Source organism: Dermacentor albipictus, chromosome 2, assembly GCF_038994185.2.
Source record: "Dermacentor albipictus isolate Rhodes 1998 colony chromosome 2, USDA_Dalb.pri_finalv2, whole genome shotgun sequence".
In the NCBI taxonomy this organism is placed as follows: domain Eukaryota; kingdom Metazoa; phylum Arthropoda; class Arachnida; order Ixodida; family Ixodidae; genus Dermacentor; species Dermacentor albipictus.
The window spans coordinates 87,964,923-87,978,535 of NC_091822.1; the positions used below are offsets into that span (position 1 = coordinate 87,964,923).

The window sequence follows — 13,613 nt, forward strand, 5'->3', positions numbered from 1 at the left end:
CAAGAGGTGGCAGGAGCGCGAGGGTCAGCATGAGAACGCTAGCATGATGAGCGGCATCGGAGTCAGCTGTGGAAGATGACGACGACGAAGGCGCAAGCACTGGCACGAGCTCGAGGGTCACCATGGGAGCGCTAGCATGATGAGCGGCATCGGAGCCAGCTGGGGAAGAAGACGACGACGAAGGCGTAAGCAGTGGCTTCAACGAGAGGGTCATGATGGGAACCCTAGCATGGTGAGTGGCATCGGAGCCAGCTGTGGAAGACGACGACGACGAAAGCAAAAACAATAGCACGAACGCGAGGGGCAGTATGAACGCTAACATGATGAGTGGCATCAGAGTCTGCTGTGGAAGACGACGACGACGAAGGCACAAGCAGTGACACGAGCGTGAGGGGTAGTATGAACGCTAGCATGATGAGCGGCATCGGAGCCAGCTGCGGAAGACGACAACGACGACGAAGGCGCAAGCAGTGGCGCGAACGCGAGGGATGGGAACGCGACCATGATGAGCGGCATCGGAGCCAGCTGTGGAAGAAGACGACGATGAACGCGCCAGCAGTGGCAAGAGCGCGTTCGCGAGGTTACGCTGGAGGTCACTAGCGAGCTAGTTGTGGTAGAAGACGAAGAAGAACGCGCGAGCAGTGTCACCCGCGTGGTTACGCCTACATTCCACCCAAGAGCTGCGGTCTAAAATGAAGCAGTAGCATGACAGGCATGCAGCCTCTCTCTTCCACGAAAACAAACAAGGGTGATCAATTTAAAACCACTTGATGCTTCAGAATCATCCATGCGGGCCTTCTTTTGTTCTTTTCCCCTATATAAATAATAAACTCGCACAGGAAGCACATGATCAGTGAACTCTTGTAAGCTCTACTCGGGTTATTTGAGTGAATTGGGAATGGGCAGGATGTTTTTATGTGGTAACAACCTAGCTACCTAATGCGCAACCAGATTTAAAAAGAGCGTAACCAGGTTGCAAGTAAATATATTTTGTATAAAAGCGAACAAAGATTATCAAGTGAGAGATTAACAGTATTGAGAGATTATCAGTGAGATTATCAAGTATTGAGATTAACTTTCTCAATGAACCCAGTTGTCTCGCGATCCTTGAATAGGCGGATGGTCATTCGTTTTTGGTTTGGTTTTCTGAATTAGTAGCTTCTTTAACAGGCATATGAAAATAAAATGAAGTGCAGGCTCATATGGCGCAAGACAGGGCAGCACAAGAAGGTGATGAAACATTTGTTAGTATTTTTTTTATTTTCATAACAAACCAACGTATATTTTTTCGTGTGCAGCTCTGTGACTAATTCGCAATATGTTCTGTTTAAATCTGCGAGATTCGCGTGTTCTGTCATAATTTATTCACCATTAGACTTATCAAACAGATGGTACCCCCATGAGCACTTGAAAGAGAGCAATAAAATTTACCGTCAAAGGGCCCCAGCGCCCTCCGTGCCAAATGGTAAATTGTTCTACACGAAAGCATGGGTAGTGGCAAATTGTGTATACATTGATATATATGTGCTATTCAAATCCAGACGTTACATGTAGTCTTTCATTCCTTCGTGCATTGCTCACTATTGTACAGAATTTATTACAGTGCTGTGTGTTGGGTAAAATAACATGACAAATAAGTGCTGTCTCAATTCAGTACATTGGAAGCAACTTTGCATGCGTCTTAGAAAATGTAATGTAATGTAGAAATGGTGTCCCTTATCATCAGCTGCTTTCTTTACTACTCGTTCACTCTTTTACATTTGAACTATACGGTGCCAGCAGGGGCTGCTGTATTCCTGCAGGCTCGCTGGAACAGCGTGGTTTTGCATAATTTGAGTATCCCTATCCATCACTCTGAAAAGAAGGGGGTGCAATTTATTGTCAGAATGTGCTTAAAAGCATAAATATCTATCATGCAAAAAAGCCTGGGAAATGTAAGGGTTGAGGGTCTGCTTTGCTGCTGTGACATTTGACATTTAGAGTGAAAGAATACACAGATGCACAGGAAGGACGTTACACATATATTTACATTGTAGCCTCCTAGTGACAATGCAGGTAGCTTTCTGTGGTTTTCTCTGTGGCTTACAGCTATAAACAGGTGAATAAATAGGTTATCGAAGTAAATTTAAGTAAACGGAGATACCTTGAAGAGCAGCATAATACTCAGGTGTACACGTTTCTCAAATCAGCTCTTTAGAGATCAGCCTGAACAGTGCACAGGATTTCTAATGCGTAAGACATTCGTATGGTTACCAGTCGAACACATTGCATACTGATGGCTATGTCTTGCCCAACTTTAGTAGCGCATTCACAATGTACTACTACAGGTTTTCCCGCTCAGTTTAATCCAAACGCCATTGAAAATAATCCAGGTGCCAGCCCATTTAATCTGAGCGCCATCATTTTTAATCCCAGTGCCAATAATTTAATCCAGGCGCCACCACATTTAATCCCAGCGCCATCCGAATTAATCCGCGTGCCAACTCATTTAATCCTTGCGCCAGCCATTTTAATCCAAGTGCCACACATTTTAATCCCAATGCCAGTCAATTTAATCCTATTGGAAATTGATTGAGAAACGAATAATACTTGCAGAAGAGCTCGTAACAGGAGTCATGAATGCCGTATATTCATTGATGTGATCACTATATTGGCTTCAGCACTATAGGAGCACAGTTTCCACGCTACCGGTGTTGCCGTGGTTGCTTCAGAGACACTTACGTGTGTTATACCGCTCGCTCATTACCTCCTTTTCGAGTCGCATTTCCGAGTGACAAGAGACTCACATAAGTGAGGCAGAATCGTGACGGATATTACGCGACTTGGGATGCGATCATGACATGCGATTTCCTTCGCTATCGTCTTGCATATCGATCGACATTGTTCGCAAGGGTAAAAACTTGCTCAACATTACTCAGGCACTTGGCATAATCACTAACCGATTCCATATTGCTCACTAATCTTGTATTTTGCATGCACTCTTATGCTTCCGTCATGCTTACCAAATGAAATGGTTCTGAGAATGTAACAGCCTATCCTTGAGTGACACGATTAGCTCACTTGTGACTCGCTCGACGCCACCGCCGTCGCACCTCTCCTAACCTGCCTACTAACATATGAAAGGAAATCGCTTTCAAAGCTAAAAAACATGCTCCCTATCAATGACTCAAGTGACGTGTCACTAATGACTGGCGTGACGTCACCACGCTTCTCACGCATGCGCTATCCTAAACTGCCGGCACGCATGCATATCGAACGAAGTGGCTTATAAAGTTTAATAACCGGCTCACTATCACCCAGCCAATGACGTGATCACTAGTGACTCACGTGACGTCACCACGGCTCTCACCCAACCATGCACTCTCCTAACCTGCCGACATGCACATCAAACGAAATGGCTTTTAAAGAGCAACAACCTGCTCATTATCACAAAGTAGAATGAGGTGATCACTAGTGACTCACGTGACGTCACTGCATTCGCACGCGAGCGTCAACTCCCCTTACCTGCCGGCACGTATATCAAAAGAAATAGTTTTCAATGGGCAGGTAACTGCTTACTATCGCTCATTACCATTACGTGATCACTATGGACTTACAATGCGCTGTTCCGAGGAACTCGCTCAAGATATCGGGTTAGAGAAGAGATGTATTGACACGCGCAAACCGTGTTATGATGGCGAGTCACATGACGTCCCCATGAAGAAGATTTAGCACGCACTCTTTATTAAGGGCTGCAATAGTATAAAAATATTTTTAAAAGGCGAAATATGTGAATTGAACCACAACTTTTTCTTACAAATGAATTGGTCATTATGGAACGGTGGTTGTAATATTGCCAGAAACCTCGTCATGCTACCGACCTCGAAAGAAAATATCCTTGTATAGGCTTAGACTTTGATGGTTGCCTCGCGTTAATCAAATATAAGTGCAAAATTGACGAATAGCTGAATCTCGGATGCGTGGGATTGAGTGCGCATTCTTTTCTCCTAAAGCTCGAGGATAGACTGCAAGAAGTACAACCGAAAAATAGTGTTGTGATGTATTTTATGAGACATCTCACTCAACACGAGATGTACAAAGATAAGGTGAGATCCTTTGAACGAAAATATGTAATTTATTAGATGCGGTATTTAATTTCACAAGATACCAGGGCACTTCCTGAATGGGATTATTGAAACAAACCGAGATCTCCTCCTCTCTAAGCGCAGCCTGAACAAACGAAGGGTTGTGCCTATCAAATGCAGCGCAATCCACGCGTTGAACAAGTGCCATTGCGTGTTGTGCAGCATTTACAAGCAATGAGCGCCTGTGCTCCTTTTGTGTGACTCCTTGTGCAGTCACCAGCACTGCGTCGCGCCGCTAACTGAGGTACTGCTTAACTTGACATTTAAACTTGGAGAAAACTTTCTCGAAGGGATTAAAAAAAAGGCTGTAGTGACGTCACGTGAGTCACTAGTGATCACCTCATTCTACTTTGTGATAATGAGCAGGTTGTTGCTCTTTAAAAGCCATTTCGTTTGATGTGCATGTCGGCAGGTTAGGAGAGTGCATGGTTGGGTGAGAGCCGTGGTGACGTCACGTGAGTCACTAGTGATCATGTCATTGGCTGGGTGATAGTGAGCCGGTTATTACCCTTTATAAGCCACTTCGTTTGATATGCATGCGTGCCGGCAGTTTAGGATAGCGCATGCGTGAGAAGCGTGGTGACGTCACGCCAGTCACTAGTGATCACGTCACTTGAGTCATTGATAGGGAGCATGTTTTTGAGCTTTGAAAGCGATTTCCTTTCATATGTTAGTAGGCAGGTTAGGAGAGGTGCGACGGCGGTGGCGTCGAGCGAGTCACAAGTGAGCTAATCGTGTCACTCAAGGATAGGCTGTTACATTTTCAGAACCATTTCATTTGGTAAGCATGACGGAAGCATAAGAGTGCATGCAAAATACAAGATTAGTGAGCAGTATTGAATCGGTTAGTGATTATGCCAAGTGCCTGAGTAATGGTGAGCAAGTTTTTACCCTTGCGAACAATGTCGATCGATATGCAAGACGATAGCGAAGGAAATCGCATGTCATGATCGCAACCCAAGTCGCTTAATATCCGTCACGATTCTGCCTCACTTATGTGAGTCTCTTGTCACTCGGAAATGCGACTCGAAAAGGAGGTAATGAGCGAGCGGTATAACACACGTAAGTGTCTCTGAAGCAACCATGGCAACACGGGTAGCGTGGAAACTGTGCTCCTATAGTGCTGAAGCCAATATAGTGATCACATCAATGAATATACGGCATTCATGACTCCTGTTACGAGCTCTTCTGCAAGTATTATTCGTTTCTCAATCAATTTCCAACAGGATTAAATTGACTGGCATTGGGATTAAAATGTGTGGCACTTGGATTAAAATGGCTGACGCAAGGATTAAATGAGTTGGCACGCGGATTAATTCGGATGGCGCTGGGATTAAATGTGGTGGCGCCTGGATTAAATTATTGGCACTGGGATAAAAAATGATGGCACTCAGATTAAATGGGCTGGTACCTGGATTACTTTCAATGGCGTTTGGATTAAACTGAGCGGGAAAACCTGTAGATACAACATCCGTTTTACACCTATCCTTTGTTATTCTACGCTCCGATACAAAGGTCGAAAGTCCAAATTGGAATATTTGTTTAAGTCAACATTCAAAATGCATGCATGTTTGCGGTTTCACACGTTTCCATTTTCCAAACATCGTGCTTATTAGGTATTCTGAATATACATGTATTACCGGTTGTGTATCCTTCAATGTGAAAATGTATGGTTCGATTTATCTTTGCCTTTATGTTTATGAACTTATCCATAATTTCTCTCAGCTCTGCATGTGCAGGGGTCTCCTTCAGTGAATGTATGTGTGCCGTGCCTTCATTATACCAATAAACGTTATGAAAGCTGTGAATTCATAAAGTAGAAAGCCTACTAAATATAAAGCAAAAAGTTGCAGGTAAGTGCATCGTGACAAACCAGCTGAGATGGTGGCCCTACTCTAAAGCTTAATTCCCACTTGTGCTGTTGCGTCGTTCTGAACGATAAGTTCGTAAGATTTGTCTCATTCACATTTGAAGTTATTGAAATGTGAATCGAACTCCGATGTGATAATAAGTCCGCTTGACCACTCTAATAAGCGATGGCAAAGGCTAAATAAAAAGCTGCTACATGAAGCACTTTTATTGGTTTAAAATACGTATTCTCCCGTTAAGCGCGGCTGCAGTGCATAAGTTCTACATTCACGTAGCAAATATTTTAACTACGGAACGTGATAAAGTCTATATAAGACCAGCTAAATACTGTATCAAATATGTTCGGTGGGTTCCAGTTTGTACGACGTCCTTTTAGCATAAGTTGTCCTGTTTTATTTACACACACATACGCGTAATCCCAAGGTCTGCATACATTTCATGTTCACGTGTTCTTCCGCCTGTCCAATGAACATCGCATTTTATGCAGTCAAGACACAAGTAGGCACTGTATTTTGTACAGAACTTATTCCTATGCAACGATTTCTTTTTCTCACATGCAGTGAGTCAAGTGCATGCATAAGTTAAGCTAATGTTATAGTAGGAATAAAATACAGAAAGCGGACTAATATGGGGTTCTCGAAAAATTCTAAACGTTTCGGCTTCCACACCGAAGCCTTGTTCACTGAGCTGTGAGGCAAAACCCTTCAGCCTAAATATATAAACTATATAAAATTTTGTAACCCCGTGTGCCACAATCGGTCCGTGGTTTTCTCATTAATACAGAGCCCAAAGGATTTGCAGTAAGCCAGAAGATTTGGTTTCTGATTTCGCCTGCATTTGACGTGAGCTCGGCGCGTTCAGCTACCCAAAAAGCTTTATTGCTTCTTCGGAAAACAGAGCCTTGCGCCCTAGGGAACCACGTGATGCCTCCGGCCAACGCCACGCCGCCATTCCGTACGTTCCCGGCATCAGCGAAGCTTTGGCACGTGTCCTGCGTAAATATAACGTGCAAGTGGCCCGTGTTCTCAGCCGCAAGTTACGAAACGAGCTTGTCAACGTCAAGAACAAACTAAGAAAGGAAAGGTTTCTTGGCACTGTATATAAGATACCGCGCGCGGACTGCAATTATGCTTATATTGGTTAAAGTGACAATGTTGAGCGGCGCCTAAAGGTGCACAAGAACGATGTGAAAAAGAAAATAAGTCACTTCCAGTGCGCTCGCTGAGCGCGCGCAAGCCAAGCAGCATTAGTTCAACTGGAACCAAGCTTCAGTCATCGCCCAAGAAAAGAACTGGACAAAGCGACAGTATCTGAAATCCCTGACTATCCAAACAACAACACACACGCTTAATCGAAACGATGGCAATATCCCGCCAACATACGTAACATGCCTGAAGTGATTATTGACGCAGATTTAAGCTGAAGTTTTTTTTTCTTGCCTCTCAGCCCAGTGAGCAAGGCTTCCGTGTGGAAGCCGAAAGGTCGAAAATTTTTGACAACCCCATTTTGGTCGGAGTTCTGTATTTTATTCCTATTATGCTGTCACTTCCCGGCCAGATGAGATTTCGTCAAACCCTTAACTTCATTAAGCTAATGTTGTTGATGTAAGCTGGGCTCAGGTATACCTTCTAGGCAATGATGAAATGAAAAACAAGTGTCCGTGCTTAAGGCTTTGAAATTGTTGTTGTGACAATTTCTTAGATGGCTGGGTAGCAAGTTTATGTCAATAAATATGTAACAGACTAACCAGAACAGTGTGGCTAACGTAATAGAAGAAGCACATGATCTGCCGGCCGAGCCACTGAAATTTTGCCAGCAGTTCGTCCTCATTGCCTTGCTTCGATCACATAACTAATGCTGACATTTCTGTGAGAATTTGTGTTCCGAATATCCTCATAAGAAGCAATAGGCATTCTTTATATTGTGATAGCAGCTGAATCTACAGGCACAACACACCATGGTCGTGAACATTCCAAAGAATGCAAAGAGACAACGCATAATCTGTCAGCGCAACTGAAAACGGTTGAGTTAATCAGTGAAAGTGTGGCCTGTGCAAAATAAAGATAAACGAGGCGGCCGCGCGAAGAATCCAACATCTTAAACCCACGAATGATCGGTGGCACTACGCTTACAGCTTGATGTAAGAGCACCTGAAAAATAGTTTATGGGCACATTTTGCCAGCACAAGTCATCTGAAAGCGCATTATTTGACACCACCTGTCGGCAGAATCAACGAGAGGATAAAAACTAAACCACGTTCCAAGTAGAGTATTCGGGTAGTAGAGGCACAGTTTAGTGGAATTAGACTGAAGGCTCGTGCGAAAATGGGTGACACGAACAACAGAATGAATTAGGGTGTGTCTACACAGTAACGGCAAATTTTCCTTTTGCTTACTCTGTATGCATTACTAAGGCGACCATGGAAAGCGAGTGGGGCAGAACTGTCGGCCAAATTTCATTCATGTGATTCTGCTCGGTGCTAGCAGAATATCATTATGATGTACCTTTTTTTTCAGTTTTACTTGCTTATATTCATATGCAGGTTACTTTTTATCACGTAAGCGTAAGCTTGTACATAATCGAAAGGAACCACCGCGTTCTCACTTATAATATTTATCGACCATGTCACTGGTGTCTGCGCAAACAGCCTATGCAATTGGTCACCAGAAAAAAAAAAACCAAGGGTTCTTGGGTAGGCAAGCGGCTTGCATCCCAAAATATAGAGGTGTTTATTTCGTGCAGTGTAGAAATTCCTGCACTTCAGACCAATGTTCGCCTGGAAAAAATAAAGGCTGCAAGAAATTTGCATTCATGGCATTAATGCTCTCAGCGTAGCAGATTTCACGAAAGCGCTCTGTGTCATTATGTATGTAACTATCAAGATGTTCAATGACTTCCCTTCAGTGGCAGAAGTATCTTCATAAGTGCAGTAACAATTTTAAAACAGACGATAATATAGTAAACAGAAAAGGTCGGTGCGATAGGAGCTCTCTATCGGGGTACTACATAAAATGGCATCGGCAACACTTATGCACAGGTAACTACTGGGCACACGCATACCGCGCAAAACGAGCTCTTTTACGCCTTGCCTCGCTGCGACACATCGCACATATATATCATTTGCATCTTGCGAACACGTCATGCGATTTGTATCTTACGAACTACGAGAGCTTGGACGTCGCGGCCACCACTGCGCTTCGCAGCCAATAAAACGGCTCACACGATTCACACGTAGTAGCACACGAGGAATGACAGCAATAACGATGAAATAAACCTTATCGCCGCCGATCCTAGCATCACTTATGAAAGTTTTAAAGGAATGGCGTTCACCACTTCGTGGCAACGAACCGCGTACACAGAACACATACAAGTCGCGTACGCTGGTTGGGCCGATCGGACAGTTCTCATTTTGCCACACCATGAACATGTGCCGTGATTAAAAGGCACGTGTATGTGATGTTCTTCTCATTTGCAATTGCAATGACTTCTCGTTTGCAAGATCACGAAGTTAATTAAATTATGGGGTCTTACGTGCCAAAACCACTTTCTGATTATGAGGCACGCCGTGGAGGAGGACTCCGAAAATTTGGACCACATGGGGTAATTTAACGTGCGCCTAAATCTAAGTACACGGATGTTTTCGCTTTTCGCCTCCATCGAGATGTGGCCGCCATGGCCGGGATTTGATCCCGCGACCTCGTGCTCAGATCACGAAGTCGATGGCTTGAAATATTTCTTCCGGCGCTCGCGAGAGCACAACACACTTCCTGCGCTCCGCCTGTTTAAGTCGGCGGTCGCACGCACCATAGAGTTTCATACAATAATTACTAAAGGAAACTCGGGCGCTGCGATCCTTCAGTCCCCAAGGGAATGATGGGACGTACAAGTAGTTGTTTGATTTTCGTACTTGTGGATTCAGGCACTCCTGTGGCTTTGTTTATTATACGCTTTATCTGCCTTGAATGTCCTTAATTGTCCCAAAATGTTTACTTTTCTAAGTGCGAAATAATCTGAGACCACACCCGATTGATACTAGTTGCATCCTGCAGCCTGTCGAGGTGGCCAAACCGAAACGCGCCAAGCGTTTCACTGCACCGACTAGCCCACGAGAAATTCATAAGGACATCCTATGCCGCTTGTCGATGCAGGCGTCCGTGGCGTAATTCGGACGCGTGCATTGGACTTCTGCTTCCGAGGTCTTCTGTTCGAACAAGTTGAATAAGGTTATTTTAGTTTGGTACTGTGTTCATTACACAATACATTGTTGAAAATGACGAGTTTACGAAGCCGTATGAAGTCAGAAGGACGAAGTTTAGGTAAATTCATGTACTTCCTTTAATTGCCATACTGGCTGAACTGCCCTGTTTGCAGCTCCCGCACACCCTAGCGCCAGAGTTCCCTCTAGTAATTAGTGTATGGAACTCTATGGTACTCACTGATGAGGTAGGGAAGGGCAGGTTGACCTGCTACCTTCGATGACTCTTTCCGTGGGTGCAGATAATTGTAGTGAAAATCACAAGAACGAGAAAAAAATGTCTGTTTCTGATGCAGCTGTAGCTTAGGCTTCGCACCCCTTCTTTGAGCAAGGGCGATGTTTACCGTCATGTCATCGCATCCACCTCGGTCCAGCCAAGGAGAGACGACCAGGCATGTGAAGTGCAAATTTGCGAAAGCTTCTCAAGACGACCGCACAGCCATCCGCAAGGCCGAGCAGAGCACCAAGGCGAAGTGCCGACCGGAAGGCGGGCTGAGCGAGTTTCGGCCATAATGTTGCATAATTACAAAATTCATCATCTAAGTTGCCCTCCTTCTGACGCTGCTGATTCTTCATTATGAAAAAAAGGAGGCCAAAAAAGGAGTACACGCTGTGTCCTTCCACCTCCTTTTTTTACAGCGAGACTGTTAACCTTTCGGTGATCGGCATTTTTCGTGTGCATCCGTTAACAGAAATGATCGCCTTCAATGGATTTATCCCCTAAGTGAGCAATGAATGCAGTCGCTCATGTACCCACATAAGGCAGAGGCTACAAGCACTCAGCAAAGCGAAGCCAACAGTGCTTACATTCCTTGGAATCACGCATACAACACACAAAACAGTATACATTTCCATAAAGGACAAGCCCAAACAATAATCCGCACCACATAACTGATAATTGGGTTCTCCTGATTACAAGACGAAGCACGTAGCGCTCCCCCATACGTTTATCAGTAAACATTAGTGTTGCACAAGGTGCCGCCTCGTGGGTGGGGAGTGACGTCCCCAACTTTTCATATATAATATAACCAGCCTGTAGTAGGCTGGTTTCCACTGATTTCAATGTTGTCACAGCACTGTTATGGGCAGTGGCATGCTATCAAAATTACTATTACTCACATTACTACCATTATTCGAAATTACCATTACTAGCACTACTCTAAAGCAATAGAACATTGCGTAACCCCGTCAGCCGTTTTAGTGATGGTTTTCGACAGCTTCGCTGGACATCCACTTCCGGAGGGCAGGGATGATGAGTGAATTTAATTCCTCACTTTTCGAACTTATTTCCATCCTGCAAATAGATATCGCGATACTGTGAAGTGCATCAATTCGTACATCGAAAGTGGACAGATAGAATACCACGCTCACATACGAAGGATGTTTAAAATGGAGCATAGCGACACTGGCAATGCCACTCTAATGAATTTCGAGGAAGCCATAAACATATTAATTATATTTGAGCTATGTAGACACACATGTAAGTATACTTTGCGTAGTTGGTTATATGCATTTGATGCTGTAAAAATCGTGTTACGCGGGAATTATACAAGACGTACACGAAACGTTGCCCTAATTGCTTTCCATTGTCTTCTTTTCCTTCTGTGACTGGCCGATGTTACTGAACTTCAACTTATTCTATAGGTGTATTGTTATCAGTGCTAACATGAGTCTCAGTTTTTCTTGGTAATTATTTAACTATTCTACGTTTAACGTGGTTCCTGCTTTAAGGTCGTCGTCCGTGTTATCTTTGGGACCCCGGGTTTTGTTAAACCTGTCTTCTCGTCTACATTTTCAAACTGCATTCAATTTCGCGGAGTATTGTCGTCCCTTAGTAAAATCGTCTCAACGAGACTGGTTTGTGTAACCAACGTGTTCAAATAAAACAACATGAAGCCCCTACTTTTAGCTTACCAGAGAATTGCGAAGAACTGTGCTAATTGCCAAAACTTGGTTGCTCCGATACCCTCATTCGTCCACTATCTACCCAGTATACGGAAAGCTACATCATAATACAATGCAGCTTTGCTCTGCAAATAACTCTTCAGTATTTGTCATTCAATTGCACGTGTACTCGCTTGCCCTGCTTGCTGCACTTACGAACTCATATTAGCATAGTGTTGCGGATTCGTATACTTCTGAATTGTCGGCCTTTATTTCATTTCGAATAGCAAAACTGAATTTTATTCGAAAATGTACTGATTCGTTGCTAGCTTCTCGGTTGGCGATGTTGCTCCTGCTTACAGGCGAAATTCCAGCGTGTCCGTGGGCGTGCCCATGGACCGCTCGGACTTCACGGAGAGCATGAACGAGATGGAGGAGGAATTTTCGGTGGCCGTATCTCCGAAGCTAATCGTCATGTTCGTCATGCACATGAGCGTCATGCTGCTCGTGCTCTACTACTTCTACCGCTACCTGGGTGAGCCCACGTCTGGAACATCACATTATACAGAGCTCGCAGTATACGGTGTGCCCAGACGCACTCCTAAAATAAATTTTGAGTGTAATGGAACAATCAATTATATGCGCGCGCCAGCAGTCATGCAGGCGTCGAAGTTTGAGGGCTTGGAGTATGCACAGTGCGGCAAAATGCGGTTGCCACATAGTTGTCGCTGTAGATGCAAGTAACGGCTGAAGGTGTATGTCTATGCACCGCACAAGTGTGCAGAAAGGTGCCAGAGCTACCGAGCACAAGTCACCTGCTACCAAGCTTAGCGATTATGTACTAGCGAGAGGGAAATATTCGCTCGTGCTTTACATTTTTACGTTCCTTGCTACTGTGGACCGTGCCCTGCAGTGCGCAAGTACTTTATGGTTCAGTGACTTGGACATTGGCAGATACTGCGCTACTCCTTCGCAAAAGAATGATAAAGGTACTTAAATTCCTGCGGAGAAGGACAACCCCGCTGCCTCTCTTTCACACACTGCAGTGCATTTCATGGTGGTCATGTTCGCGATGGCGTCAGCCGTCGCCCTGATTTCCTGCCTGGAGCCACTCGTCAGCCGAATCAACATCGGCACATCACCGTGAGATATCCTTTCAGCTTTGTTCTCAGGAGTTGTGCAGCTCGAATACATCACCCGAGGCGAGTTATTGCGGAACTGTTTCGCTCGTAAGCGTTAGGTAAACTGCACTTCTGTTCTAGACTTCAGCCTTGCCACATCTCTAGAAGCGTCCGTGCCTATGCGTGCGTGCGCGAATAGACCCCATACTCAGTGTACCCTTAATTTCTTTTCTTGCGTCTTGAAAAAAAAAATGAATACTTTAGCATACTAGCTGATCGCCTTAGTTGATATTAAGTGATTACTTCCTGCTGTAGGAATGTGCGCGTGGTTTTGTGCTCACAGTAATGAGGGATGCAGTC

At 44.5% G+C, this 13,613-nt stretch overlaps 1 protein-coding gene across 1 annotated transcript in view; it reads left to right on the top strand.

Annotated features, from left to right (window-relative positions):
- The window catches only part of LOC135901003 (signal peptide peptidase-like 2A), a 48,434-nt gene that overhangs the window by 26,253 nt on the left and 8,568 nt on the right, over positions 1–13,613 (top strand). Inside the window, exons 9-10 of the mRNA XM_065430631.1 lie at positions 12,495–12,667; positions 13,179–13,275. Coding sequence (XP_065286703.1) covers positions 12,495–12,667; positions 13,179–13,275 — 270 coding nt within the window. The remainder of the gene's footprint in view (positions 1–12,494; positions 12,668–13,178; positions 13,276–13,613) is intronic.